Source organism: Syngnathoides biaculeatus, chromosome 18 (assembly GCF_019802595.1).
Source record: "Syngnathoides biaculeatus isolate LvHL_M chromosome 18, ASM1980259v1, whole genome shotgun sequence".
Classification (NCBI taxonomy): domain Eukaryota; kingdom Metazoa; phylum Chordata; class Actinopteri; order Syngnathiformes; family Syngnathidae; genus Syngnathoides; species Syngnathoides biaculeatus.
Window position 1 is genome coordinate 14,737,575 of NC_084657.1, and position 13,176 is coordinate 14,750,750.

General features: G+C 43.2%; 1 protein-coding gene across 13 annotated transcripts in view; it reads left to right on the forward strand.

Annotated features, from left to right (window-relative positions):
• Positions 1-13,176, forward strand: part of acsl6 (acyl-CoA synthetase long chain family member 6) — a 56,398-nt gene that overhangs the window by 29,270 nt on the left and 13,952 nt on the right. For 8 of the 13 annotated variants that reach the window (XM_061803139.1, XM_061803142.1, XM_061803140.1 and 5 more), the window contains 7 exons: positions 96-373; positions 7,123-7,343; positions 8,094-8,208; positions 8,310-8,374; positions 8,937-9,038; positions 10,036-10,135; positions 11,540-11,718. In XM_061803139.1, the coding sequence (XP_061659123.1) occupies positions 96-373; positions 7,123-7,343; positions 8,094-8,208; positions 8,310-8,374; positions 8,937-9,038; positions 10,036-10,135; positions 11,540-11,718 (1,060 nt within the window). Of the gene's footprint in view, positions 1-95; positions 374-3,959; positions 4,094-4,118; positions 6,160-7,122; positions 7,344-8,093; positions 8,209-8,309; positions 8,375-8,936; positions 9,039-10,035; positions 10,136-11,539; positions 11,719-13,176 lie in introns of those variants that run through there. The other 5 variants (XM_061803146.1, XM_061803144.1, XM_061803145.1 and 2 more) reach the window with 5 other exon arrangements.

Here is a 13,176-nt window from a genome sequence, read left to right on the forward strand (position 1 = left end):
AAACACAAAACCAAATGATGCTTTTATTTTTGAGGTACATTTAACATTTATATTCCATGTTGTATTATTTATTATTATTATTATTTTTTATACAGACAAGTGGAGGAGTATTGCTTTTCCTCGCCTCCAGCGCCGCCACTGCCTACCCTCTTCCCTAGTCGTCCCCCCCCCCCCCCCCCCCGCTCCCCCTCCCTCCCTAATCTCCAGATTGCCGGTGCCTCTTTGCGGCAAGCAAGCATCCAGTCCAGTCCGCGGCCGCCGCACCCGGGATCCCCCCCCCCAACCCCCCACCCCCACCCCGACCTCCCGCGTCCACATGCGACAGACATGCTCGCCTTCGTGCTGGTGTCCGGCTCGCTGTGGATCCTTTTGGGTAAGTAACTCATCATCGTTGTTCCATTCTGAATGACTATTGTTTTGTATCCCCCTCCCCATCGTTCACCTTCATCGTCATTTTTTTGGTTTGACGAGGGAGGGGTGGGGGGTACAGGGTGACGCACGAGGCCGGGGGCCTGTGCATCACTCATTGCCATTTTCCATTGAATTCCATTGATTCCTTTTTTTGTTTGTTCGTGTTCTACTCGGACTGTGAATCATATTGAACGGATTTATGGTGAGATGCTAAACCAGGCGAGGCGCTAGTGACGCTGGGTGGAGCGCGCATACGTCACTGAAGCCCGTTCGGGCTCATTGGCTCTGCGGAGAAATGGACCAATGCAGATTGTGTGTTTAAAAAAATAGCGCACGAGTAAGGTTATTGCTCTCGTTCGAATGTCCTCCGCCATGCCTCACACAGATGGAAGGAGGAGGAGGGGAATGGGGGGGGTGAAAGTATGATGTCGAGGGCCGAGCTGATTGGGCGAGAGAGCGGGAGCTGTCCACGCGAGAGGTGGTGCTGGAAGAGGAAGAGGGGGAAGGGGCCGGGGGAAGAGAGCATGCGTGCATGTGGAGCCGGAGACCTTTCATAAGGGACCCCCCCTTCTGCTTCATTTTTTATTCATTTTCGAATTTCGGAGCTCATTTACGTATTTCAGTGGTCATTTCGTGTATCGCTAAAGACAGTGCGTGTAATTACTCAGAAATATAGCACTAGCATACCGCAATTCCCGGCCTACAGAGAGCACCTGGTTATAAGCCTCACCCAGTAAACCCATCCGTGAAATATTGAGAACTACACATTGTTTATTTAGACCATAAATTTGTCTTCCTAAAGTCCTCCCAACTTAACGCTTGTGTTCGATGCAAAATTCCTGAGACGGCTTTATGAAATGAGCATCAATGCAACTTTTGCCATAACCCTTTAAACGATGGCTATTTGAACACAAGCGGCACGACAACACATGTAGCCAGACAATCTAGCAATGCTCACAGCCACAGGATAACAATTACCGTAATTTCCGGCCTACAGAGCGCACCTGATGATGACCCTCACTCAGTACATTTGTAAAGGAAATACCATTTGGTACATACATAAGCTGCAGCTGTGTAAAAGCCGCAAGTGCTCACATTGAAACACGAGATATCTACAAAGAAAGACAGTACACAGAAAGAGTTTTAATACCTTAGTTTATCTTAACATAGCAACAACATGGTACCACGAACAGGGCTGGTTAAAAAAAAAAAAATAAATCACTGAGACGCGGCAGTAATACAGCAGCAACATGCTAGCGCGGCGCTAACAGGGCTGGTTAAAAAAAAAAAACATACCGGTAAAAATCACTGAGACACGACAGTAACACAGCAGCAACACGCCAGCATAGCGCTACCGCTAGCGCAGCCCAAAAAAAAACATCCCGGTAAAAGTCACTTCCTCGGCACATATATTCCACCGGTCTCACTCTTACCTTTTCCGCTTGAGAAAAAAAATGCACAAATTTGCCGCATCACCGCATAAGCCGCAGGGTTGAAAGCGTGTGAAAATGTGTGAAAACAGCTGCGGTTTATCGGCCGGAAATTATGGTACATTAAAAAAATAATCCTGCTTTTGTTTGGAAAAAAAAAGAGGATAAATACATAAAACCATGCATAAAACTAGCTGACACCTGTAATTGTGTGGTGCTTCTGCTGCCTGTTATTAAAAATTCATGCTTGTCAACAAAATTTTAATTAATGCTTCCTCACGATGGTAAAAACATACACAAAATGGATTCTGTATTTAATATGGATCTGTTTTTAAAAACATTTAAATTCATTAATGCCTACTTTCAGTAATACTGTGTGCCTTTTCTCACTCTCTCGCTGTCAAAAAATAGGAATGTAACATGACTTTGAGGAAAGTTAAAAGAAGACTCGCACGGTTCTCCAAATAAGAGGCACAGTGTGGTTGCTTCAAGTTGTTTATTGGTCACTCCCACTTGACATCTGCTCTCAAGCTAACGCATAAAACAAAAGAGAATTCAACATTTAAACACCAAATATAGTAATTTTATCTAAAGAATGTCTGCTAGTTTATTGCTAACGAGGTCTAATGGATATTGATATAGATGTTGCGGGAATTCTCAATCTTCAAACAACCGCTACTTTCCAGAAAGGGAGCAGCGACGCATGGAAACACAGCATATCAAAATGCTTTTCTTCTCTTCTTTTTTCTTCTTCTTGCACTATTCGTCCTTCCTCTTTTAAGTTGCCCCCCGCTTCCTCCCCACTTATCACGGCGTCACGGTGGTGGAGTGGAACGCAATGTTTCCTGGATAAATGCTAAATCAGCCTTGTTCTCCTGTGCTATGTTCGGAATAATACGAGAAATGACTTTTGTCACTAAAAATGCCTCATGGGGGTTTAGTCAAATGAGCGTGGAGTTTATTTGTATGCTTTTACCTGTAGCCTATATTATATGTATTTCTGTATGTTGTATGTGTCAGTTTTGTTGTTCTTATTTTAAAGAAATATATTTTTTCCCGCCAAAAATACAACGATTTATTTCTATCGGGAAAATAAGATTTTATGGAAAAAATTACACACACACACCCCACAAGAAAATACATTTTCCTATGAGCCTTGAATTTGGGGGGGGTGTTTTTCTTTTTTTGTGTGGTGTGACTTGCGTGCTCTGCGGCTAATCTCGCTGTTAGCCACGACATGCTAATCAGATGCCCAGCCTAAGTGTGCTTCGACTTCCTGTTTAGCGTCACAAATGCTAATAATAGCATTAATAAGTTAATTTGTGTTGTTTTTCTTTGTTATGTTCAATGACAAACTAATTTAAGTAGACTCAATTTAATTCCAATAGTGGGTACAACAAAGCATACTTTGGAACTCTGGATACTTTGTGCACTTTTCCATACTTTTTTCTCATGTTTTTGAAACAGAATGGAAAGAATAATTTGATATAAAAATGTCATAATAGTATCTTAGCATCTTAAATGTAATAATAAAAATATTCCCCCAAAATATAAAAATAATCATGTCAACAGTAAAATAAGTGAGTATTTTTGGGGTCATTTAAAAAAAAAAAAATCTAATTTAGTCAGAATGAAGTTGTATTTTCTTTAGGATAAAAAAAAAAAAATACAATATTGTGCAATTAAAGTTGTAATGTTATGACAGGAGAAAAAAATTTAAATTGAATGAAATCTTTTAATTTAGAACATTTAACTTGAACTTTGTACTAGAGATTTTTTTGATAAAATATCTAATGGTTTAAAATATTTTGCAATGTAAAAACATTTTGCGTTGGAAAATATGATTTTTGCACAACTGGAAATATAACATCAAGCTCATGAAATTGCACATTACGTATTTCTTCAAGTGTTAAAATAATACTTTTTTCCCATAAAATAGATTATTTCATGTTGCGGATGAGATTGGGATTTTATTTTTTTCTTGAAAAAAAATTGAATGTTATGTTCACAAGATTATTATGATTACTTTTTAAACATGATGTGCATTCTTCGAAAAAAATATATAGCCCGACTGTTGCGGCTTCCCACGTTGGCGGCACGCCACCGGGGTCTATAGAAGATCACGACCTTTGAATGCGCCTGCACGCGGCGGGAACAGGAAGTGACGTGGAGGCCGCTGCCGACGTCACACGGTGGTTTTTAAGCCCCGACGTCCGTTCGCGACGCTGTCAAGCGGCGATGGAGCGATCCAGGTTAGCGCTATCCATCCGTCTCAGCTTTAATAGGCTTTGACATTCTCAAGCCGGACGCTAATCGCACGTAGCAGCCTTTAGGTGGCCTGATGGGACGGGCCTTCCAGGACCAGGGCTTGTGGTGCTTCCGGGACCTTGGCTGCAAGGTCCTCGAGGAGGTCCAAGGACACTACGAGGTGGACCCTGAATGCAACACTGCTCTTTCTTGAAACACTAAATGCAATCCAGCTGCTACATAGATGACTCAGGATCCAACAATGTGGTAACATGCAGTCCCTGAACACAACACTGTATTAGTAAATAGACCCTGAACACAACACAGTTCCTTGGTCAATGAACAAAGTGCAGCGCTACCAAGTCCTGCAGACAATGCTTACAGTGAGACCCTGAATGCAACACTGTGCCATTTCCTGGGACACTGAACACAACCTAGTGCTACCATGTTGACTTTGAATGCAACACTGCTGCTTGGTTGTGCACTGAAAGTAACAGGGCTATATATTTTTTTTGTCTTTGAATGCAACACTGCGACCAAGTAGTCCTTGAACGCAACACAGGAATGCTTCTTTGGCCACCAAAGGCAACGCAGTGTGCCAAGCACACGCTTCCAAGTAGACCATGAACGCAACACTGTACCGCTTCCTTGAACTGTGAACAGAAAAATAATCTCATCCACTCGTCTCACTCATTCACAACTATTTTGAATACTTTCGAGAGGTCCCTAATATTGCGGTAAGACTGTGGCACCAGCTGGAGCAACAAACTTTGTAGCGGGGGGACGTTCAAGAATTCCACAACCTCTGCGCGCAGCTCCAGGGAGTCAGCGAAGTTACTCCGGGGCCCTTTAGTTTGATACCAGACACACCACAGCTGAATAAACCCCAACAAGTACACGGCAAGCACTTTTTTTTTTTTACATTAATTTTTTACACCCCGAACACAACATGTAGTAGCTGCTTGACAGACATTGAACGCAACACAATCCTTCCCAGTTGACACTTAAATCCAACACGATGCTGCTTCCTGGGACACTGAACACCACACGGGTTTCTCCATTTGAAAATGAATGCAGCACAACGCTGGTCCTTCGTTACTGCACACTCCCGCCCGTACTCCGGTGCACATTGAATGCAGCACGATGCGGTTTTGGACATTGAACACAACATGATGCTCCCTGATAGACAGTGAAAACAACACGAGGACGATTCTGTTCTCGCTCTCTCATTTACAATCACACCTTGAGGCAATTAATGTTGGTCACCGATGGTGTAGTGGTACAGACGCCTGCCTTTGGTGCAGGCAACGTGGGATCGATTCCCACTCAGTGATGGTGTTGGTATCTGACCGGCGACCAGTTCATGGTGCAGTCCGCCTTTCGCCCGAAGCCAGCTAGGATAGGCTTCCAGCTTTCCTGCAACCCTTGTGAGGATAAGTGGCTTGGATCATGACATGACGTGACAATTATAGTTGCATGTTTTTGGGATGTGGAGTAAACCGGAGAGCCCGGGAAAACCCACGCAGGCACGGGGAGAACGTGCAAACTCCACAGAGGTGGGGCCGGGATTTGTAACCCGGTCCTTTAGAAATGTGAGGCCAACGCTCTAACCAGATAACCCACTGTGCCGCCAGACCCTGAACGTAACATGATCAATCCACAGCTCCATGCTTCCCCGTAGACCCTGAGGACAACGTGACGTTTCTTTGTTTTCAATCCTGAAGACAAAATGATGCCCCTTGAAAGACTGCGAACGCCGTCGGACGTTTTTCCCTAATACGCTGAACACAACAGTGCTTCTATTTGGACCTTGAACACAACACAAAGCCTCCCAGCAGACATTGAACGCAGCACATTCAGAAACCAGATCCGTCATGGTGCTTTCAAATTGACTCTGAAAAGCACACATTGCTTCGGGGTCGACATTGAACGCAATATGATACAATGTTGCTGTATCAGACATTAGCACAAAAACAATTGACGCTTCCCTTTAGACCTTGAACACAACATGCTTCCCAGAAGACGCGGAGCAACTCAGTCCTGCTTCTTTGGAAATAAAGGCAACAATCCGGTATTGAACTTTGAATGGAACACAGTACTACGCTGAATCAATTTTTTATTAATCTTGTTTTGTTCTTAAATGGAAAAGAAGGCTGTAAATGTTCCAGTTATTATGTAGTTGTTGTTCAAGTCTAATGCACTGAGCCTACTTGTCACTCATCTTGCAGCGAAATGTGAAATGTTTATTTTTTCTCTTTAGTCGGCAGTTTCAGCTTCACGGGATCATTACATTGTTGCTTTTATTACACACCAACTTGTCACGATGAATCAAAAGTGTCTTTATTGTGTGTGTGTGTGTGTGTGTAGCGGGTTATGAAGCGCGTCTATATTTAGATGTGGCGGCCGGCTTATTCCCCTTTGCCCGTCGGTGTTCTCCAACGCTGATTAATCTATTCGAGCTCCGTCATCACCGCAGAGACTGAATCTAACGCTCCTACCAAGTAGACTCTGAATGCAACAGTGTGCTGTTTCCTTCGTGATTGAAAGCAACAAAGTTGTACAACAGGATGTTCATTTAGCAGACACTGAGTACTGCTTTTACATATAGAGTAACGCAATACTCAGAATACTGCCGTACATAAAAACCTACATATGTTGCAGTGGATCCTGAACACAACGTAATGCTTCTTTTTTTCTGAGCTGCTGACTGCAACAATACTACCGTCGCATAAAAACGCTTCCATGTGTAACATAATATTGACAGACAATATTGAAATTTGTCAGACACAGCAAAACATGATAGTGTCTTGGAGCAACACCGTGCTGCTCTTTTTAACCCTGATAACACATTGATGCTCAGATGGACATCGAACGCGACACATTGCTGCTGTGTTTGGCATTTTACCAGACCGTGAACACAGATTTTTGCTGCGGTTTTATCGGAGACTGAAGGCAACGCGACGAACGTGATTTCCCGCAGCCTCGGTTGACGGCGAACACGAGTGATGTTGACGTGTTGCCCGTCGTCCCACAGAGCTGAGTTCGACGCTGATGGAGAAGATGCAGGCCCAGGAGATGCTGAGCGGCCTGAGGGTGCCAGACTTGGACGATCTGGGCCAGTTTTTCAGCTCGCTGCCTACCTCCACGTTGATGGGCATCGGCGCCCTCGCTGCCGTGCTGGCCTACTGGCTGGCCACGAGGCCTCGCCCTATCAAACCGCCGTGCAGCCTCCTGCATCAGTCCGAGGAAGTTCCGGTGAGACGCGAGACATGCATGCGATTATGACTTCTGCACAGAAATATTACTCATTTAGAAAGCATTTGTCACAAGCTTTCATGAAGTATGAGTTGCTGGCATTGGATCATTATTATTATTTTTTTTAGTACAAAATGCACTGTTTTACCATTGAGCCATTCTATGAGGATGTATTGGAAAACAATTGCATATCTGAATAGCACCGGTTAGGAGATTTAAGTATGATTTCATATGGTTTGTTGAAAATACATTTTAGACCTTGACATTATGGATAGACATATTTTGATCATTCCATCACAGTAGGACCAGATATTGACAAATTCAATTGTTGACTTCGAAACCACTGGTTAGGACCTTTAATGAGGTAACTGTTAGTGTGGTTTGTTCGAAATATGTATTTTTGGACATTTTTTCCAATTAAAGACACTTTTTGTCATATCCTCATCAAATGAGGCAAAAAACAGTTCCATATCTGGAAAGCGTCTCTCAAGGTCTTTAGTATGGCATATAAGTCAATGGAGCATGTTGCAAAGATATTTTTAAGAATTTGGATATTTCGGCAATGAAAAGTATGATTTTGGTCATTGCGTCATCATATTAATAACCGATTTCAGGTCTAGGTTGGGCTCAACAAGACCTTCAATTTGACAAAGTCCTGTTTTGTTTTTATTTTTTCTTTGCTTGGTGGGAGCAAATTTTTGACGTCAAAAAAGTGGTTGTCATCTGTCTCTTGTGTGTGCGTTCCTGAAGCATGAAGGTGGGGGTCGCAGGTCCATGATGGGCGACCATTCCAAGCTGCTAACACATTACCACGACGATGCGAGGACAATGTACGAGGTCTTCCAGCGAGGCCTCCATATATCAGGTACATGGGGAGAGGTCCCTCAAAGCGACCAATCCTGCTAAAGGATTCCATGTTGTTGTTTGGTTTCCGTGGTAACATAGCCGTCATCTCCTCCCTCACAGGTGACGGGCCCTGCCTGGGCTCGCGACTCCCCAACCAGCCTTACAAGTGGATGTCCTACAAAGAGGTGAGATTCAAGGCCGACATTTCCAGACGAACTTGTCCAAGAGATTTTTTTTCTGATCGCTATCAAATACAAACGTCATACTTTAGGCAGATGAGCAACGCTTAATTCTTTTTGTCATTTTTGTATGGGCAAAGTATGGCTGCCAATATTGATGACTTGCCGTGAAATGCAAACTTTTTGGGGAAAATACATTCATTTAAGACAGTTTCTTTTAGCAGCTTTTAATTTGGTCGGCATGTGTGAAAAGATGCACGAAGTCTGACATTTTGTGTTTGAAACGTACATTTCAGGCCTTCCTAGGGTTCCTTTCATGACATGTTTGCACCCATCCTAAATGCTTAAACGTAATAACTCTGTGGCTGCTTGTGGAAAAATCCCACTGAGCACTTAAAAGTTTCCTCAGAAGTCATGTGACTTCCAATCAGATTGAAGCCGCATGAGAAGTGAGTGATGCAACAGGGAACTTGTGAGCTTAATGTGTCATCTGAACTTGTGTGAGTGTGTGGGTTTTATGACACATTCCCTTGCAATGCCGTATCGCTCTTGTTTTTCGGTCCCGCAGGTGACGTCCCGGGCTGAACATCTGGGATCGGGCCTGCTGTACCAGGGCTGCAAGGCCAGTCCAGACCAGTTCATCGGAGTCTTTGCTCAGAACCGGCCCGAGGTTACCCTCGCCTTCAAATTCCCCCCCAAACTTTTCTCCAACGCATCCTAAACCCGAAATATTGCCATTTACAAATATAATAGAGCAGCTTTACTGTCATTGAAACAAAATGTAAAGTCCATCCATCCATTTTCTTCGCCGCTTATCCTCACGAGGGCCGTGCGGAGTGCTGGAGCCTGTTCCAGCTGTCAACGGGCAGGAGGCTGGGTCCACTCTGAACTGGTTGCCAGTTGCCAATCCCAGGGCACATAGAGACAAACAGCCGCACTCACAATCACACTTCGGGGCAATTTAGAGTGTTCAATTAATGTTGCATTTGTTTTTGGGATGTGGGAGGAAACCGGAGCGCCCGGAGAAAACCCACGCAGGCACGGGGAGAACATGCAAACTCCACACAGGCAGGTCCGGGATAGAACCCGGGACCTCAGAACTGTGAGGCCAACGCTTTACCAGCTGAGCCACTGTGCCGCCCAAAATGTTAAGTGTCCCACCAAAATATAAAACACAAATAATATTAACAAAGAACAAAATGGTGGCTTAAGATGATGTCATAACATCCACAAGCAATGTTAGGATTTGTCAAACTTTGTTATAATCAGTAACGTTAGTTTTTAAAGTATGCTAACCAAACACTAAACAGTCATAGTATTAATACTCATTTCAACAAATCGAAATGCTTCCTATAGTATAAAAAAACAAAACTGCAAAGCAATGTCAGCAATGCCTTGTTGTCTTTGCATTAGAATTTACCAAGCGTGTAATCGTCAAACTACTCATCCATCAAGTTGGACTGGTCCGCTTATACGCTAACCGCCGTTAGCAGACGAGCATATGCCAAACTGGATTGCGATCAGTCTGGTTTCCACGCGTAAGATAATATAAATGTGATCAATAACATGTGGTTGAAGGAAGCTAGTTGGAACAAGCTCCCTTTAGCATGTTGGCATATTTCTTGACAATAAAGTATTTCCATGAACGATTCATATTCTCATTGCAGTGGATAATCTCGGAGCTAGCATGCTACACATATTCCATGGTGGTGGTGCCCCTCTACGACACGCTGGGCCCTGATGCCATACGCTTCATCATCAACACGGGTGAGAGTTTTGTAGCATGTCGAGGATCTCCTCTACCTGGACAGGAGCAGATGTACACAGGATTACATTTTACTGACTTCATTGAGGTGAAATATTTTAATGAGTGTGCGTACTTGGTCAAAAACTGATTTTTGAGAGGGACAATTTGGACATTTACACAAAGAAGAAGACGACTTCTGGCCATTGTTTCATTGCATGAGAAAATGTTAACAAAATAATTAATGACCTGGAAAGCACTGGTCACAAGTTTTAATTTCAAGGATGAGCCAAAATTGTTTCAGAAACAATTTTTGATGGTGTGAATTTTGGACATTTTTGGTCATTGCGTCACCACGTGACGATGTGTTGACAAAATAATTATAGATCTAAGTTCCACAGGTCGTGAGCTTTAATATGCGGTATGAGTCAACGGGTTGTTTTCACGTGATGTCACCTGTTGGGCCGCCTCAAACGGCGGCCATTTTCAGATTGACTCTTAGGCTACCTGGGATACACACATCATGACTCAGGAATGCATCATAAAGGCGCAGTATTGTGCCCTTGATCTTTTACTCTATGTGACAGAAATCACGAAGGAAGAGCACTTACCTGTATGCTAACACGGAAAACGAAAGGGGGTGGAATATTATTTTTTTATATCTAAGCAAACTCCATTTATTCCATTTTTTTTTTCAAAAAGTAAAACCTGTATATTAGTACACCACAAACAAAGCGAAATATTTTTTTGTTTAAAATTGGATGAAAATGGCAGAAAGGCAAGAGAATAAACAAATCCAGTATTTCACAAAATTCTCGAATCTTTCAAGTGACTAACAAAAAAAAGATCTTTACTGTAATGTTGGTCTTCTCAAAAAAGTATCGATTAAGCTTGTTAGCTTAGCTCGGCGACATATCAGCACGATAGAGATTGAGATGGGGCACCGGGATAACCAGCGTTGGTCAATCGTCCACAAAGCCACGTCTCCATGAAGCACAGAGCCGCAGAACCAAACCCAAGTCTTTCGTCGGAAGCGTTAGATGATGTCCCCGCTTACGCAGCCGGACTTGTGTACCGGATCGCGAGGCTTTGAAGAGCTAGCGCTGACTAGCAACTCTGGAAAAAGCTTCAGCGAATTGGTGAGAGTTGTCGAAGAAAAGTCAGAAGAAGGCTCTCTGATGGTGAGCAAGTCCTCTCTTGAGTACTTGAGTCCCGAGATGCCCGTGAAACACAAAAACACAAACGGTAACCGAGAGTATTCCGTAGACTTCCACACTGGGTACGCGTCAGGTAAAGAGGTTAAATGACGGCGCGCGGTGGTTCAGCAAAAAAATGTGACGTCAATGAAAACAACTATATGTTTTGATTGTGAGATTTCGGAGAGCTTCACGATGGATAAAAAAAATGCGTGTTTTGTGTCCCCACAGCTGACATCTCCACAGTCATCTGCGACAAGGTGGAGAAAGCGCAGGTGTTGCTAGCTAACGTGGAACGCGCGGAGACGCCGGCCCTGCACCGCATCGTCCTCATGGATGCCCTGGATTCTGCCCTGGTGGAGCGTGGACGCGGCTGCGGGGTCCACGTGCAGGCCATGCAGGAAGTGGAGGTGCCGCATGCGTGCTACGCTTAGCAACATTAGGATTTGACCAAATTGTGGTGGCGGAAAGTCATGTAAATGAATCCTGAGCCATTAAACATCTTACTGTTTGTTAAACTTAATGGTGAACAGACAAAATAAGTATTTAGCATTGCTAGCATTTTTATAGCATTGTTGTGATGAATCAAGTTTAATGCAGGCTAACAAACTTTGCAACTTTAGCGTTTGTTTAATCTTATTGCAGTGAGTCCAGTTTGATTGAGGTAAAAAAAAAAAAAATTAGTAGCATTAGCAAATGCCAAACGTTACTGTGAAGCAAATTTTAATATTTGTCAAAATAAAAATCATTATGATAAATAAGTTTTAATTGAAGTAAGCTAATGTAACCAAGCAGAAGGATTAGCAGCCTTAGCATTCATCAAATCTCATTGTGATCTGTCAACTTTTATTGCCTTAACAATTTAAGAGTGTTTGTGTTTGTGAAGTTTTACTGCAATCAAGACAACACGTGTGAAATTATGCTTGACAACGTTTGAACGTATTATGCTTTGATTGGCATTCGTAGACTTGGCAACATTAGCATTTTTCAATCTTTATTGTGCTCGGGACATTGTGAAGGTCGGCAAGCTGAACACTTGTTAAACCGCATTGTGATCATCAATTGGTAATATAAACAAACGGGAAGCAGAGCGAGGTTAGCGTTTGTCGAACTGTATCGTGATGAATGAAGTTTGATTGCGGTCAACAACCGTGGCCGTGTCACATGTCGCAAATTTTTGGGCTAGAAAGTAATTGACCCCTCCATACTGGACACTTAACCGCGCCTCCTGAAGTGACGTCACGCCACGTGCGCTGACGTAAGACAAACAGTAAAAATGGCAAATACAATACAATACATTCTGAACTGAGACAGACGCCATGCTTCTGATTTCATTCAATCATTCACACGTAGCAATGTTATGCTAGCGGAGAACGTCTCATTCATTTATATGAGACGTGTATTAAAAATCAAATTTAGGGCATATCTTCGTGCAAACACAGTCTGGTTAACTTTCGGCCGCGAGCCAGCAAGAAATCGATACGTTTGTGCAGTCCGATCATCGCTAAATATCGCTCAACAAAGAATAAGTGTGTCAATCGTTCACACGCAGCAATGTTATGCTAGCGGAGAACGTCTCATTCATTTATACGAGACGTGTATCAAAAATCAAATTTAGGGCATATCTTCGGGCAAACACAGTCTGGTTATCTTTCGGCCGCGAGCCAGCAAGAAATCGATACGTTTGTGCAGTCCGATCATCGCTAATTATCGCTCAACAAAGAATTAGTGTGTCAATCGTTCACACGTAGCGGTGTTATGCTAGCGGAGAACGTCTCATTCATTTATACGAGACGTGTATTAAAAATCAAATTTAGGGCATATCTTTGTGCAAACACCGTCTGGTTAACTTTCGGCCACGAGCCAGC